At 51.5% G+C, this 14,183-nt stretch overlaps 1 protein-coding gene across 2 annotated transcripts in view; it reads left to right on the top strand.

The window, feature by feature from the left end:
- Spg7 (SPG7 matrix AAA peptidase subunit, paraplegin) overlaps nucleotides 1–14,183 on the top strand; it is a 33,252-nt gene that overhangs the window by 17,483 nt on the left and 1,586 nt on the right. For both annotated transcript variants that reach the window (XM_052166379.1, XM_052166378.1), the window contains exons 9-16: nucleotides 274–447; nucleotides 5,728–5,852; nucleotides 7,090–7,192; nucleotides 8,492–8,602; nucleotides 9,892–10,007; nucleotides 11,676–11,832; nucleotides 12,816–12,982; nucleotides 13,479–13,556. In XM_052166379.1, coding sequence (XP_052022339.1) covers nucleotides 274–447; nucleotides 5,728–5,852; nucleotides 7,090–7,192; nucleotides 8,492–8,602; nucleotides 9,892–10,007; nucleotides 11,676–11,832; nucleotides 12,816–12,982; nucleotides 13,479–13,556 — 1,031 coding nt within the window. The remainder of the gene's footprint in view (nucleotides 1–273; nucleotides 448–5,727; nucleotides 5,853–7,089; nucleotides 7,193–8,491; nucleotides 8,603–9,891; nucleotides 10,008–11,675; nucleotides 11,833–12,815; nucleotides 12,983–13,478; nucleotides 13,557–14,183) is intronic.

Here is a 14,183-nt window from a genome sequence, read left to right as displayed (position 1 = left end):
AAGGACAGCCTGGTCTATAGAGTGAGTTCCAGGACAGCCAGGGCTACACAGAGAAACCTATTTTAAGACACAAAATAAGCTTTGGCCCCATCAACTTGGTGGTTCTGTACCTTGATTCCACTTTCACTGTGACTTGGGAGGCCAGCATGTCTAGATGCTGACTGCTTCTGGTTCATCTGAGAGTCAGCATTAGTGGGAGATGTCGCCTGGCTGGAGCCCAAAAATAGATTTGATTTCCTTTATCCGTCTGTGTTTTGTCCCTGTGTCCCTCAGGCCTGGGAGCCGCCCGAGTGCGCAGCCTCTTCAAGGAGGCCCGAGCCAGGGCCCCCTGCATAGTGTACATCGACGAGATCGACGCCGTGGGTAAGAAGCGCTCCACCTCCATGTCCGGGTTCTCCAGCACCGAAGAGGAACAGACCCTCAACCAGCTCCTCGTCGAGATGGACGGTCAGTGCACAGCATGCTCCCCACACCGTGTCCACCAGGAAAAGACTGTGTCAGGGGGATAGCTTTAGGGCAGACGACTCGGGTCATTTTCTGCTCTAGCGCTTAGGGTGTCACTGGTAGGGGGATTATTTTTCTTGAGTCACTATTGTGTATTGCTGCCCAGTCCTGCCCTGATGAGGACATTACACAGAATATTCTAGATGTTGACATCTAATAGCAGGTCACTTTAAGGATTATCCATCAATTCGCTACCTTTAAGAAAGTCTGCTGCCGGGCGGTGGTGGCGCACGCCTGTAATTCCAGTACTCTGGGAGGCAGAGGCAGGCAGATTTCTGAGTTTGAGGCCAGCCTGGTCTACAGAGTGAGTTCCAGGACAGCCAGGGCTACAAACACATCAGAAACAAAACAAAATAAAACACATCAGCCTTGGGAACTGGAGAGGGCTCAGTGGTTAAGAGCACTTGTTGCTCCTCCAGAGGACCTGGGTCTGGTCTCCAGCATCCACATGATGGCTCACAACCATTCACAACTCCAGTTCTGTGGCATCCACTGCCCTTGTAACCAGTGGGTTCCAGGCACACAGATAGATGGTACACGGAACATAATTGCAGGCAAAACATTCAGACACATAAAATAGAGTGTAAAGGAAATTCAGCTGTCCTTTTTCCTTTTTTATACTGGGGAGTAAATCCAGGACTTCACACATGTTCAGCACTGTCTTCATCTGCAGTGAGATTCAGGAGTCAGGCTGGACTGTGAGTGGAGACAGCAGGGGGAAGGGGGCAGTGAGACCCCCAGGCTGTGATCCCCTCAGTTTCTATGTTGTGTGACTCTCTGCCCTTGGAGGGGGGCATGGTGTGATGTTGTGTGGTGTTGAGATTCTCGTATTATAGAGGTGCCAATGTGTGATGCTGGGCCGACCTCAGTGGTGTTGCTTTTCTTTGTAATGGAGAAGCCCAGTGGGGGAGATGTTGATTTTTATTGTGTGGGTCTTGGGGGGTCAAGGCTTGGCCATAAGAGCATTTACCAACTGCGCCCTCCCCTCTTCCCCCCACTCCCTCTCTCTTGTTTTGATTTTATTTGTTGTGAACATTTTTGTAGTTAAAAACATAAATTTGCCAATTATAATCTCATGGTTTTGTTTTTGTTTTCTTGTTTGTTTTTTTGAGACAGGGTTTCTCTGTGTAGCCCTGGCTGTCTTGGGACTTATTCTGTTGACCAGGCTGGCCTCGAACTCAGAGTTCCACCTATCTCTGCCTCCTGCATGCTGGGATTAAATGCATGAGCTACCATGCCCAGTTTATGGTTTTTGTTTTAGTTTTGAGACAAGGCTTTACTATGTAACTCTAGCTGGCCTAGAACTTGATATGCAGACCAAGCTGGCCTACAACTCACAGGGATCTGCCTGCCTCTGCTTTCTGAACGCTGGAGTTAAAGGTGTGCACCAGTGCTGCCCAGGCCTGGGGTGTGTCCTCAAGTCCAGGTACAGCTTATAGTTGGTAGAAACAGTTCAGTAGCATGATGACCCTCAAGGAAGGCAGTTTGTACAAAACTTGGCTTCCTTTGTGGTGGACTAAAAGCTGGAGAGTGACAGGGGACATGTGGTGTCCTTCTGTGGTATTCATACACAGGCACATACCTACACACATGTGCACATGTGTAGGTATACGCTGCTCTATCACCATGCACATTAGAGTTCACCTCCTAGCTATCATGTTATCAGATGGGCTGGTGCACATTATTTCATGACTGTAAAGTTGTTCCAGCAAAGGATGGGTCTGAGAATGATGAAGAGAAGGGATTGCGTGATGGAGATGCCATGAGGAAGGTTCATCTAGAGCTGCCCCACAGCCCTCCTCTTTTCTGTCCCTTTGGTTGTCTAGCTGTCTGTCAGCATATTAGTTCAGAGCCCACTGTGAGCAACAGAGGTCCCAACAGCTGCTTCGAATACCAACAGACGTGCTCAGGGTTGCTTTTCCGGAGTACTAACTGCCTTGGGAGACCTAGGTGGAGTCCCTGTGAAAGGCAGAGGACTGCTACAAACTCTTGGGGCCCGGGGACCTGGCATGGAGGTCTTTGTGGTCTCAGCTGTGGCTCTGTGATTAGTGAAGTGAAGTTGAACACAGCCGTCCTTGGCGTGAAGGAGGCTCCAGCGAACCTTCTCCTGTGGCTCTTTCCCCGCCCTGTACCTCAGAGATATTTTATTTCATTTTATTTATTTTTAAAGGTTTATTTGTTATATGTGAGTACACTGTAGCTGTCGTCAGACAATCCAGAAGAGGGAGTCAGATCTCATTACCATGGTTGTGAGCCACCATGTGGTTGCGGGATTTGAACTCAGGACCCTTGGAAGAGCAGTCAGTGCTCTTAACCATCTCTTCAGTCCCCGAGATATTTTATTTTATTTATTTATTTATTTTTATTTTATTTTTATTTATTTATTTATTTTTGGTTTTTTGGATTTGGTTTTGGGAGACAGGGTTTCTCTGTGTAGCCCTGGCTGTCCTGGAACTCACTCTGTAGACCAGGCTGGCCTCGAACTCAGAAATTCACCTCCCTCTGCCTCCCAGAGTGCTGGGATTACAGGCGTGCGCCACCACCGCCCCACATAGATATTTTATTTAAATAAGGGTTTAAATGGATTTCATAACATTAATATTCAACTAGTTATACTAAAAATCTGTTAACTGGTTTGTTACCTCACACAGTTAAAGACAGGCCACCTTTTTCAAGAGTTGAATCTACTAGAAAGCATGGCATTTTTCTGAGCTGAATTTCTCTGAACTACTATAATAGCTGTTTGTCCCCAGAGCTGGCTGAGGAGCCTGTTGCTTGTCAGGTTGGCCCAGCACTCACAAGTCTCTTTGTGCTCACAGCTGTGTGTGCTGGCTCCTTCAGATGCCCTGAGACTAGTCTTTGTCACCTCCTCAGGAAGAGCAGTTTGTGTTCATCGGAGTGCGGAGGATGAGGTTGAGCAGACGTTGTGCTGCTCGTGGGAAACTCTGCATGGGCCTGAGAGATGCTAGTCATGGAGGCCCCAGCACAGGGGCTGCGGGCGTGGGTGGGACTGTATGCTTAGATAAGTGCGCCTAAGGCCAGCCCCTGCTCCCCACCTGCTTACCACGAGGTCACCTGGCCACAGGAGCCTTAGAGAGAGGGCTTTAACATGTGTGGTCGGTTATGGCCTATGCACAAGTTTATGGTTTTGGAAACGAGTACTGTAAACGTGGATTCTACACAAGAGTCATTACAGAATCCTAGCAGGGCCAGGCATGGTGACACACATCGTTAATCCCAGCACTCAGGAAGCAAAGTTAGGTGTCAGTATAGCAAGTTCCAGGCTAGCCAGAGCTACATTGTGAGACCCTGTTTCAAAAGGGGGAGAAAGGGGAAGATTCCTAGCAGGACTTGGTGACTGTCAGAGTGTAGAGTTCTTGCCTTGTATGTATGAGATCCTGGGTTGTATCAGAAATCGAAAGGAAGAAAGCAGGCTTGAGAGGTTGCTCAGTGGTTAGAGCCCTTGTAGCCAGGCATGGTGGTGGTGTCTTTAATGCCAGCACTCAGGAGGCAAGGCAGGGGGTATGTGTGAGTTCCAGGGCAGCCTCAGTCATGGCTTTGATTGCATTTAGGCAGCATCTTCATAGGAGCAGAGAGCACATTGTACACTGGCAGGATGCATTTCCTCAGAGCCGTGTCAGACACAGCCTGGGACTCGGCTGTTGGCACACCCTACCAGTAGAGTCCTCTCACCACTGAGAGTGCTAGCACCCTTAAGTGGGGTCACTGTGGACCAAGGCCTGGGTGATGCCAGGCTTGCTGACATTACTAGTGACTATTTGTGCCCCAGATAGCAGCATTGGCCTTGCTGCGAGCCATTTTCCATCCCCCACATAACCCAGACTAAGGGTTAATCGTGAGCACCCGAGAGCCTCCACTCTGTGGGGATGGCTGTTTATTGGTGCTGTGTGTTAACAGATGCCCTGTTACGCCATGTCGACATTGTCAGGTGTCCATAGAGCAGGAGGCTGCCGGGACCCGTGTCTCTGTGCGGCATTTCCTAACTACCCACCTCTTGGGTATACTCTGCCTCCATCCACACATAAGCCTTCTAGCCAGCCTAGATGGTTTGAGAGCTTTAGGGCGTTCCTCTGCCTCCACTCCCCACCGCCTTCTTTCTATTTTTGAGAGTCTCGTGTATTCTAGGCTAGTCTTGAACTCAGTGTTCGACTGAGGATTGCCTGGAACTTCAGCTCCTGCAGCCTCCGGAGTGCTAGTGTTCCAGTGTGCACCCCACACCTGGACTGTGCAGGGCGATGATTGTGAAGTGAGTGATGGCTTCCTGCAGGGGACACTCCTCCACCCCTCCTCGCCCTCCTTATAAAGATTTCTGGGTTGGGGGGTTGTTGGTTTTTTTATTTTGTTTTGTTTTGTTTTTTTGAGGGGGGAGGTGTCTATGTCTTGGCTGTCCTGGAACTTGCTATATAGACCAGGCTGACCTAGAACTCCCAGAGACCCTGCAGCCTCTGCTTCCTAGGTGCTGAGAGTAAGATGGTGTGGCCACCACACCTGGCTAAAAATGGTGTGTGTTTGGGTTTGTTGTTTTGTTCTTTCGTTTTCTTCCTCAGTCATAGTCCAGGATCTGGGGTGGCTTCTGAACTACTTTTTATGTATGAGTATCTTGCTTGTGTGTGTGTGTGTGTGTGTGTGTGTGTGTGTGCCTAGTGCCCATAGATATCAACAGAAGGCATCACATCCCCTGGAACTGGAGTTAAAGATGGTTGTGAGCCTCCAGATGTGCGTGCTAGGATCCAACCCTGGCTCTTCTGCAAGAGGAGCACGGTTTTTAACCCGAGTCCTCTATCCAGCCCCACTTTCAGCATTTTAGACAAGAAACCTCATGCCTAAACCCAGACATAAAGTGTTTAGATACCACCCAGGGAAGATGGCTGCTGCCCAGCAACTAACAATAGCTCCTCGGGAAGAAAATGGATTCCAGGGATGCTACCTACATCTCCAGGGGACTTTGGTTGGTTCTGCCTCCACGAGTGGCCAAGGACAACTGCTGTTGTTGGAAAACAAGCAACTTCACACTTTTGGCATGACTTTGATTGGAAGCTGTTGGGAAGGTGTCTCCATCTCATCACAGTCCAGAAGGAATGTGGTGTCTTCTCCCCTGGGCCTTTACTTATCCCTGCTGTGCCCTGAAGGTGGTAGTCACTGGGGAAATCCACTGTTGAGATCCCTACTCTAAAGGCCACTGTATCTGCTCTGTTCCCTCAGGAATGGGTACCACAGACCATGTCATCGTCTTGGCGTCCACCAATCGAGCTGACGTTCTGGACAATGCTCTGATGAGGCCTGGTCGGCTCGACAGGCATGTGTTCATTGATCTTCCCACCCTCCAGGTCAGAACTGCTGGGGAGGGCGGGCAGTCCATTCCCACGGCACAGTGCTTGTGGCCTGGGACAGAAAGCTCTGCTTTAGAGCTGCCACGCTTCCTGCTTCCAGGACCTAGGCTGCCGTGACCTGTGGGGCCCAAGTGTCCCTGCCCCTCTGCCTGCCACTATGCCCAGTGTCCTTTTGGAGTTGGTTTGGTTTTGAGACAGAGTCTTTCTATGTACCCCAGGCTGGCCTTGCACGTAAGACCCTGCAGCTTTAGCCTGTTGCGTGCTGGGACCCCAGGGCCCTGGGCGTGCTCGGTGCCACTCACTGTTCTTAGTTTCTCGGTGTGCAAAGATAGTGTGCTCTATCTTCACCCTTGAATGCTTGCAGTTAGTTGACTGCACTGGTCTAGTTGAGGAGGGTGTTGTTTTGTTTGTTGTTTGTTTGTTTGTTTATTGAGACAGGTTTCTCTGTTTAGCCTTGGTTATCCAGAGATCCACCTGCCTCTGTCTCCCAAGTGCTAGGATCAAAAGTATGTGCCACCACTGCCCGGCTTCAGTTGAATTTTATAGTAATTCACAACTGGGGTTAGAAATGGTTGTGAACCCTGCCTACACAGGAGGGGGCAAGCTGGGCTCCTCTGGAAGAACAAGCCTCCATAACCTCTGAGCGTCTCTCCAGCCTCTAACCGTCTCGCCTCTAAGAATTACACTTTGTCCTAGAAGTGTGTTATCTGATGAAAGCCCTGGAAACCTGGATTTTCTGCCTGATTGCCTCTCCCTCACACACTCGTGTTTGGTCCATGGTTTAGGAGTCCTCATTATAGTCTTGAGAGCAGGGATTAACGGTGTGGGCAGAGGGTCCCTGTGGAAGGAAGGAGAGCAGACCCAGGGGCTGGGGAGTTGCTAATACCACTGGACAGAGGTGTGGGGGCAGCCCCAGAGGCTGCCACTCCACAGGAGGGAAGCTGCCTGTCTCCTGACAACGTCGGGACCCAGAGCGTGTGACGTGCACGCTTGCATGTGTGACAGGTGTGGCATGCTTCACTTGCACCCTATTAATTTATTTTCCTTTCATCTTTGAACTGCTGCTTGGGGCTCTAAGTTGGTTTCCAAATCGTGGGTAACAACTGAGAATGTCAACCATAGGAAAGCCAGTGTTGCTGTGACGGACAGCAAGGCTCCTTCACAGAGCTTGCAGGAGATGGGAGCTGTCCTGTCAGGCACGTCTCAGTTCAACTGTCTTCCCCGTTCGTGACAGGAGAGGCGGGAGATTTTTGAGCAGCACTTGAAAGGCCTGAAGTTGACCCAGCCCAGCAGTTTTTACTCCCAGCGGCTGGCAGAGCTGACACCTGGATTCAGTGGTAAGACATCCGCCTAAGACACATATTTGTGAGGGAGAGCAGCCTCCGTCCCCCCATGGGAGTGCTGTCCCTGTTCTGAGGCACGCGTCACTGCAGGCCTGAGTGAGGTCAGTGTGACTGCGGGCAGCAGAGGGACAGAAAAGAGGGTCCTTCCTCTTGGATGGTGGAAGCAGCAGGTAGCAGTGCTGCGGCCCACAGGACTCCTCAGGTGGCAGTTGTGATGTCTCTACCAAGCAGCAGAAGCTATCATGACAAGCCTAGAGTTTGTGCCATCAGAGCGTTGTGAGATAGTCTGCCTGCAGTCTCTGTGTACTATGTTCTCTGTGTTGCATTTACACAGAGACCATCTTCCAGTTCAGACTGTCCCACCAGGCTGCCGCCCGCTCCCTAGGTGATTTCCAGTTAGAAATCACAATTAGGCTTCCTTTCTTTACAGCTTTATTTTAAAGGTTAATGTGCATTTAAAATTCCCTTAAAGCCAGGCCGGCAGCTGTGCCTTAATCATAAGCACTTGAGAGGCTGAGGCATAAGGGCTGCTGGGAGTTTGAGGGCAGCCCAGGCTGCAGCAGAGGCCCTGTCTCTACTGGAGAACAGAAGCCCTCTCTCACCTCTCACACGCCATGCCTTCGTGACTGCCCTCCAGTTGTTAGTCACCTCTGTGGACTCTGAGCCCTCCATGCCTGCCCTGTTGTACACACATGCACTGTCGGGTGACACAGGATCGCAGAAGCAGACAGGGAAGGACTGTGAGGTCCAGATGAGCCAGACACTGCTGGCTTGAGCTGCTTCTGTGAAAGCTGAGGGAAGGGTGCAGAACGCTGTCCTCCCTCCTCCCTCCCTCCCTTCTACCCGGCCTCCTTTCTCCTTTCCTTTTTCCCCTTTTGTTTGCTATTTTGAGACAGAGTTCCTTTGTGTAGACTCGGCTCCCCTAGAACGCATGGTCCTCTTGCCTCAGCCTCCCAGGAATGGCAGGAATGGTAGCCTAGGCCTCTGTCTCCTCTTCCGTCTCTTGTCCTTTTTTTTTTTTTTTTGGTTTTTTGGAGTCAGGGTTTCTCTGTGTAGCCCTGGCTGTCCTGGAACTCACTCTGTAGACCAGGCTGGCCTCAAACTCAGAAACCTGCCTGCCTCTGCCTCCCAAGTGCTGGGATTAAAGGCATGTGCCACCACTGCCCTGCTCTCTTGTCCTTTTTGTTGTTCTTCATGAAAAGCTGAGTCTCCCTCCTCTCTCTCCTTTTCCTGAATGCTGACAGGGCAGAGGCAGCAGCACTCCCCACCCCTGCCTGTGGTTTGTGTTGACAGGCGCCGACATCGCCAACATCTGCAATGAGGCCGCACTGCATGCCGCGCGGGAGGGCCACACATCCGTCCACACGTTCAACTTTGAGTATGCGGTGGAGCGGGTCATTGCAGGTACGAGGGCCACACCCTTTGTTCGGGCCGTCAGATTAGGGGTGGGTAGAGACTAGACCCAGGCTCTAATGTTCCGTATTAATGTAATATTCTAATTACGTAAGTAGCAAGGGCACTGTCGCCTTTCCTCCATCTGAGATACTGTAATTTACCTAAGGAGGACATACCTGCTCCTCTTCATGTCCAGCATGTGCTAGCACACATCTGTAATACTATCGTTTGGGGTATAAGATGAGGAGTTCACCTATGTCTACAGAGTAAAAAGGATAGGCATGGTACATACTCCTTTAATCGCAACCCTCGGGAAGCAGAGGCAGGAGGATCTCTGTGAGTTTCATAATGTCCAATGAATGAGGTGGCTTTGTGATGGTGCTTACCCAAAAGCTTCGCTTTGCTGTTTTGAGACAGGGTCTCTGTGTAGACCTGGTTGGCCTGGAACTTGCTATGTAGACCGATGATGGCCTTAAAACTCACAGAGGTATATCACCTTACTGGAACAAAACCATCTTTTAGTAAGAAACAGACATCCTCAGTTCTTTCGTCTGCTGACTGGCATGAAGAGATCAGGGAGTAACAGCAGCCGTTTGCCCCTCCCTCAGAAACTTGCTGCTTCCAGGGTTCCAGCCTTGGGAACCTTGTGACATGTGTCCTAAACATTAACTCCAGGTCAGGTGTGGTTGCACTCGACAGCCTGAGCTGCATAGCTAGACCCTGTCTTAAAAACCAGCAGCAACCACACGAAAAGATGCCCAGGGTGGGAACTAAGTTTGGGCGGGGTGGTGGTGGCGCACACCTTTAATTCCAATACTCAGGAGGCAGAGACTAGCGGTTCTCTGTGTCTCTTTGAGGGCAGCCTGGTCTACAGAGTGAGTTCCAGGACATCCAGGACTACACACAGAAACGCTGTCTCAAAACCACCCCACCACTCCAACCCCTGCCCCCCCAAAAAGGTTGGAGTGGTGAATGAACAGAACTGAGCAAGGAAGTTTAAGTGGACCTGCCCCTGAGGTGTGAGGCTGTCGTCTCAGCACGGCAGCAGAGGGACCTCTCCTCATCCTGTCAGTGACAAAGTCAGTGTCACTTGTGAGGTTGAAAACTGTCAGTTCTTAAAGAATTGTTAGTGTCCGAAAGTTCCTGAGACAGGTCAGCCCCACTCCATTCCTCCCCAGAGTTCCCTTGATCTGAGTGTGGGTGGTGTCGGAGTGAGAGAGCTTGTCACTACAGAAGCGCCAAGCAGTACGAGGGCGCCGGGAGTGCCCACAGCCTGCTGTTGCCTTGACTTCCTTCAGGTACTGCTAAAAAGAGTAAGATCCTTTCCAAGGAGGAGCAGAGAGTGGTCGCTTTCCACGAGTCTGGCCACGCCTTGGTGGGTTGGCTGCTGGAGCACACAGAGGCTGTGATGAAGGTAGGCTGTGGTGAGCAGCAGGCCTGAGCTCCAGAGGCCTCACCCATCTGGTCTGGAGATACCACACGTGTTTGTACTATGTGCGAGAAAAGGTTACCACCCACCTGGCATCACTCTGGCTGAAGCTCCGAAGCCTCAGCCTCAGTTAGCAGGCTAAGAGGACATTTCCCACGTCCAAGGCCTCTGTCCTTTCCTGCTTGGGCCTCATGGGGGAGAGCTCAACTCGCTTCCACTCAGGGCAGCAAGTGGTTATTTCAGACAGTTTCCCGAAATGATGTAGACTGCACAGAGACCCTGCAGAGGCCAGGGTTATGGATAAGACAGGCGTCCCGCTTACCTCCTGGGGCACCGCTGTTCCACCCCGCAGTGCAGTATGCAGCAGTGCAGTGTGCGACAGTGCAGTATGCGACAGTGCAGCCAATAGCCAACAGTGCATGGGCTCCCTTTTCAGTTCTCTGCTGTTTACAGAGCTAGGACAGAGGCTACATGGGTCAGTCGTCTGTTTAGAGTAGAGTGGGTGGGACTGACAGGACATTAACTCCGATTTGCTGTCCCATGACATATTTAGCAGTCGCTGATTTGGTGCCCAGACCCAGCACAAGGCAGGCTGGACATTAATGAACTCAGTGGCAAAGAAAAATAATGTCTCAAAAAAAAAAATCCAACAAACCAAACTCAAGATTTCATTTTGTTCTCAGAATTGTCAGTTGGTTTATGTATGCCAGCCAGTGGCATGGTTATGTTCTGGGAAAGAAACGGAGGCACTGTTACTGGTCTGACAGTCACTGTGATCTGTCACCAAGACTAGTCATGACCACAGATGTCCTTATTAAACCGTCTTTTAAACATTTTTAATCCCAGCACTTGGGAGGCAGAGACAGATGGTTCTCTATGAGTTGGAAACCATCTTGGTCTACAGAATAAGTTCCAGGACAGCCAAGGTTACAAAAAAAGACATATCTTAAAAAGCTAAAAAAAAAAAAAAAAACTTTCTATTATGGTATGGGTATTTGGCTGAGTCTAGTCTCTGTACCATGTATGTGCCTGGTACTCCCGGAAGTGAGAATGCCCTGGAGCCAGAGTTGCAGATGCTGGGACTTTGAGGTTAAGTCCCAAGTAAACCAGGCAGTGGTGGCGCACGCCTGTAATCCCAGCACTCTGGAAAGCAGAGGCAGGTGGATTTCTGAGTTCGAGGCCAGCCTGGTCTACAGAGTGAGTTCCAGGACAGCCAGGGCTACACAGAGAAACTCTGTCTTGGAAAAAAAAAAAAAAAGAGCATCCAGTGCCCCAGCCTGCCACTGAGCCATCCATCTCTCCAGCCTCCAACTTTTCTTATTTCCAGGCAGTGCTGCGAATCGAACCCTTGCACACACTACGCGAGCTCTTTCCCACTGAGCCCTGACTTCTGTTAATGCTCGCTTCTAGCTGGGGCTCACAGGTGACCCGCTCTGCTTGCATTCCTCTGTAGTAAGCAGGCTTTTCCTGGCCCGTCAGAGCAGTAGTCCCGCCTCTTCCTCAGTGTCTGGCATTGGATTGTAGGGAGAGAAGGCAAGGGTAGGATGGCCTGCCCTGGTTCCTTGAGGCATCCCGTGAGTGATGACAGCTTTAGGAGGCCCTGCCTCTCTCTGAGGCCACATGCTCCCTGCTAAGTTGTTTGTTCTTCTGCAGGTCTCCATAGCACCTCGAACAAACGCTGCTCTGGGCTTCTCTCAGATCCTCCCTCGGGACCAGTACCTCTTCACCAAGGAGCAGCTGTTTGAGCGCATGTGCATGGCCCTAGGCGGTCGGGCAGCTGAAGCCATCTCATTCAGCAGGGTCACCTCTGGTGAGGAGATAGCCCTTGGGTGGGGCTGTCAGCGTGGGCACTGTCGTGCCTGTCTCTTGGTGCTCAGTGCTCTTGTCAGGGTGAGGCTGGGGGAAGGTATGTGCAGGCCAGAGATCTGGGCAGATACCAAAACGTCATGTATATGGACTGGAAATGTGATTGTAAATGTAACTGCTCACGGCTATGGCCTCATCAAACTGAATAGCAGAGCATTCACTGGATCGCCAGAAAGGTCATGGTGGGTCTCAGGGCATCCATCGCGCCTGAAGAGTGACAGGCTTAAAACCAAAACAAACAAACAAAAGATAGCCAAGAGGTGTTGGTGCTCATATTTAGTCCCAGCACTCAGGAGGCAGAGGCAGGTAGATCTCTGAGTTCGAAACCAGCCTGGTTTACTGAGTGAGTTCCAGTTCAGTGAGATCTACACAGAAAAACCCTCTTAAAAAACATCAAACCGTCGGGCGGTAGTGGCGCACACCTGTAATCCCAGCATTTGGGAGGCAGAGGCCGGCGGATTTCTAAGTTCGAGGCCAGCCTGGTCTACAAAGTGAGTTCAGGACAGCCAGGGCTACACAGAGAAACCCTGTCTCGAAAAACGGGGAAAAAAAAAAAAAAAACAAACCATCAAACCAAAGAGTGACAGGCTCCCCTAGTACAGAGCTGGCCATAGGCTGGAGTGCGTCACTGCGAGGCCGGTGAAATGGCTGAGCAGCTATAAGCATTTGCCGCCAAGTTTGCTGATGGGTTCTGTCCCTAGGACCCACATTGTGAAAGAAGGGAACCAAGTCCTGCCCGTGTGTGCAGACACACGGCAAAGGCCGTAAGAAAGAGCAGCAGAGTGCCTGCCCAGCGTCTGATGTCCTGCGGGTTCTAAGCATCGCCTTCTGGGAAGTTGGGCATTGCTCCTTGGGCTGTGACAGGACCTGGGACAGGTGCTCCTGTGCTCTTGTGCTCTCCAGGATTCCTGCCTTTCTTCATTCCAGGGGCCCAGGATGACCTGAGGAAGGTTACCCGCATTGCCTACTCCATGGTGAAGCAGTTCGGGATGGCTCCTAGCATCGGGCCTGTGTCCTTTCCCGAGGCACAGGAGGGCCTTGCGGGCATTGGACGTCGTCCCTTCAGCCAGGGCCTCCAGCAGATGATGGACCATGTGAGTGGGCCCAGACCTTCCCACTGCACACCTTTGCCTTGGGGAGAGGCTTCTAGGTCTACTGTAGGAGCCTGCGCCCTCACCCTCAGATGAGCATGCCGCATGGCCTAACGGGGGTGGGGTTTTGTGTACCGTGTTCTGAATGGGGCCAAATAAAACTAGATGTAGAACTGGGGAAATGTCAACTAAAGATACCAAATGGCAGAGCCTGTGCACACGGCCACTGTGGCTCTGTTGAGGGCCATCGCCATTGCTCGTGCAGTCCAGCCAGCAGAAGGTCATCCAGGCGCTCTTTCTAGGGTAAAGGTGGCTGGTGGGGGTGCATCCCGGCCTGGGCGTCTCAGACCGTGAGGGGGAGACACTGCTGCTGTGCACTGTGGAAGACGGGCCTGCTGGTGGGCCTGTGCCTTCTGCGCCTTGGTGCTGGAGCTGGCAGCCAGTGAGTCCGTGAGCCACGGCCCAAACCTTTCCTCATGCCGGACCTACTCCTCTACAGGAAGCAAAACTGCTGGTGGCCAAAGCCTACAGACACACTGAGAAGGTGCTGCTGGACAACCTGGACAAGCTGCAGGCGGTGAGGGCATGTGGGGACAAGCATCTCGGGAGCCCCTAGAAGTGGAGGGGTCAGCATGGCCAATGGTGACAGCCCCGATCAGCTAGAGCCTGTTCTGTCTTTTGATGATACACATGTCAAGCCAGCTCGGCAGAGACTCCCCTCCACCCTTAGTCATGCAGCACTAGCGCCTTGACCGCTGGGTCGGAAGAGTCTTGTTGGTTTTGTTTTGAAATAGGGTTTCACCATGTAGCCCTAGCTGGTCTGGACCTAGCCTGGCCTCGGACCCGTGTGCCTTTATCTCTTCCTCTGGTGTCCTGGAATTGAAGATGTGTTCCTCCACACACAGCCCTTGGAAGTTATGTCCATATCCCCCCCCCACCCCCCGTGCTCCCCGACAGGGTTTCTCAGTGTACTCCTAGCTGTCCTGGAACTCACAGACCTGTCTGCCTCTGCCTTCCAAATGCTGGGTTTAAAGGTGTGCACCAATATGCCCAGCTTTGGAAGACTTTTCTCAAACAGCAAGAAGTAGCAGGATATGGCCACAGACACAGGACCTTTAGAAATATTTCCTGGGCCAGGGATGGGCATGGTAGCATATGCTTGTAATCCCAGCACTCAAGAAATTGAGGCAGGAGCATAGCAGGT

Source organism: Apodemus sylvaticus, chromosome 21 (assembly GCF_947179515.1).
Source record: "Apodemus sylvaticus chromosome 21, mApoSyl1.1, whole genome shotgun sequence".
Lineage (NCBI taxonomy): Eukaryota > Metazoa > Chordata > Mammalia > Rodentia > Muridae > Apodemus > Apodemus sylvaticus.
This window is presented reverse-complemented; position numbering and strand designations above follow the sequence as displayed.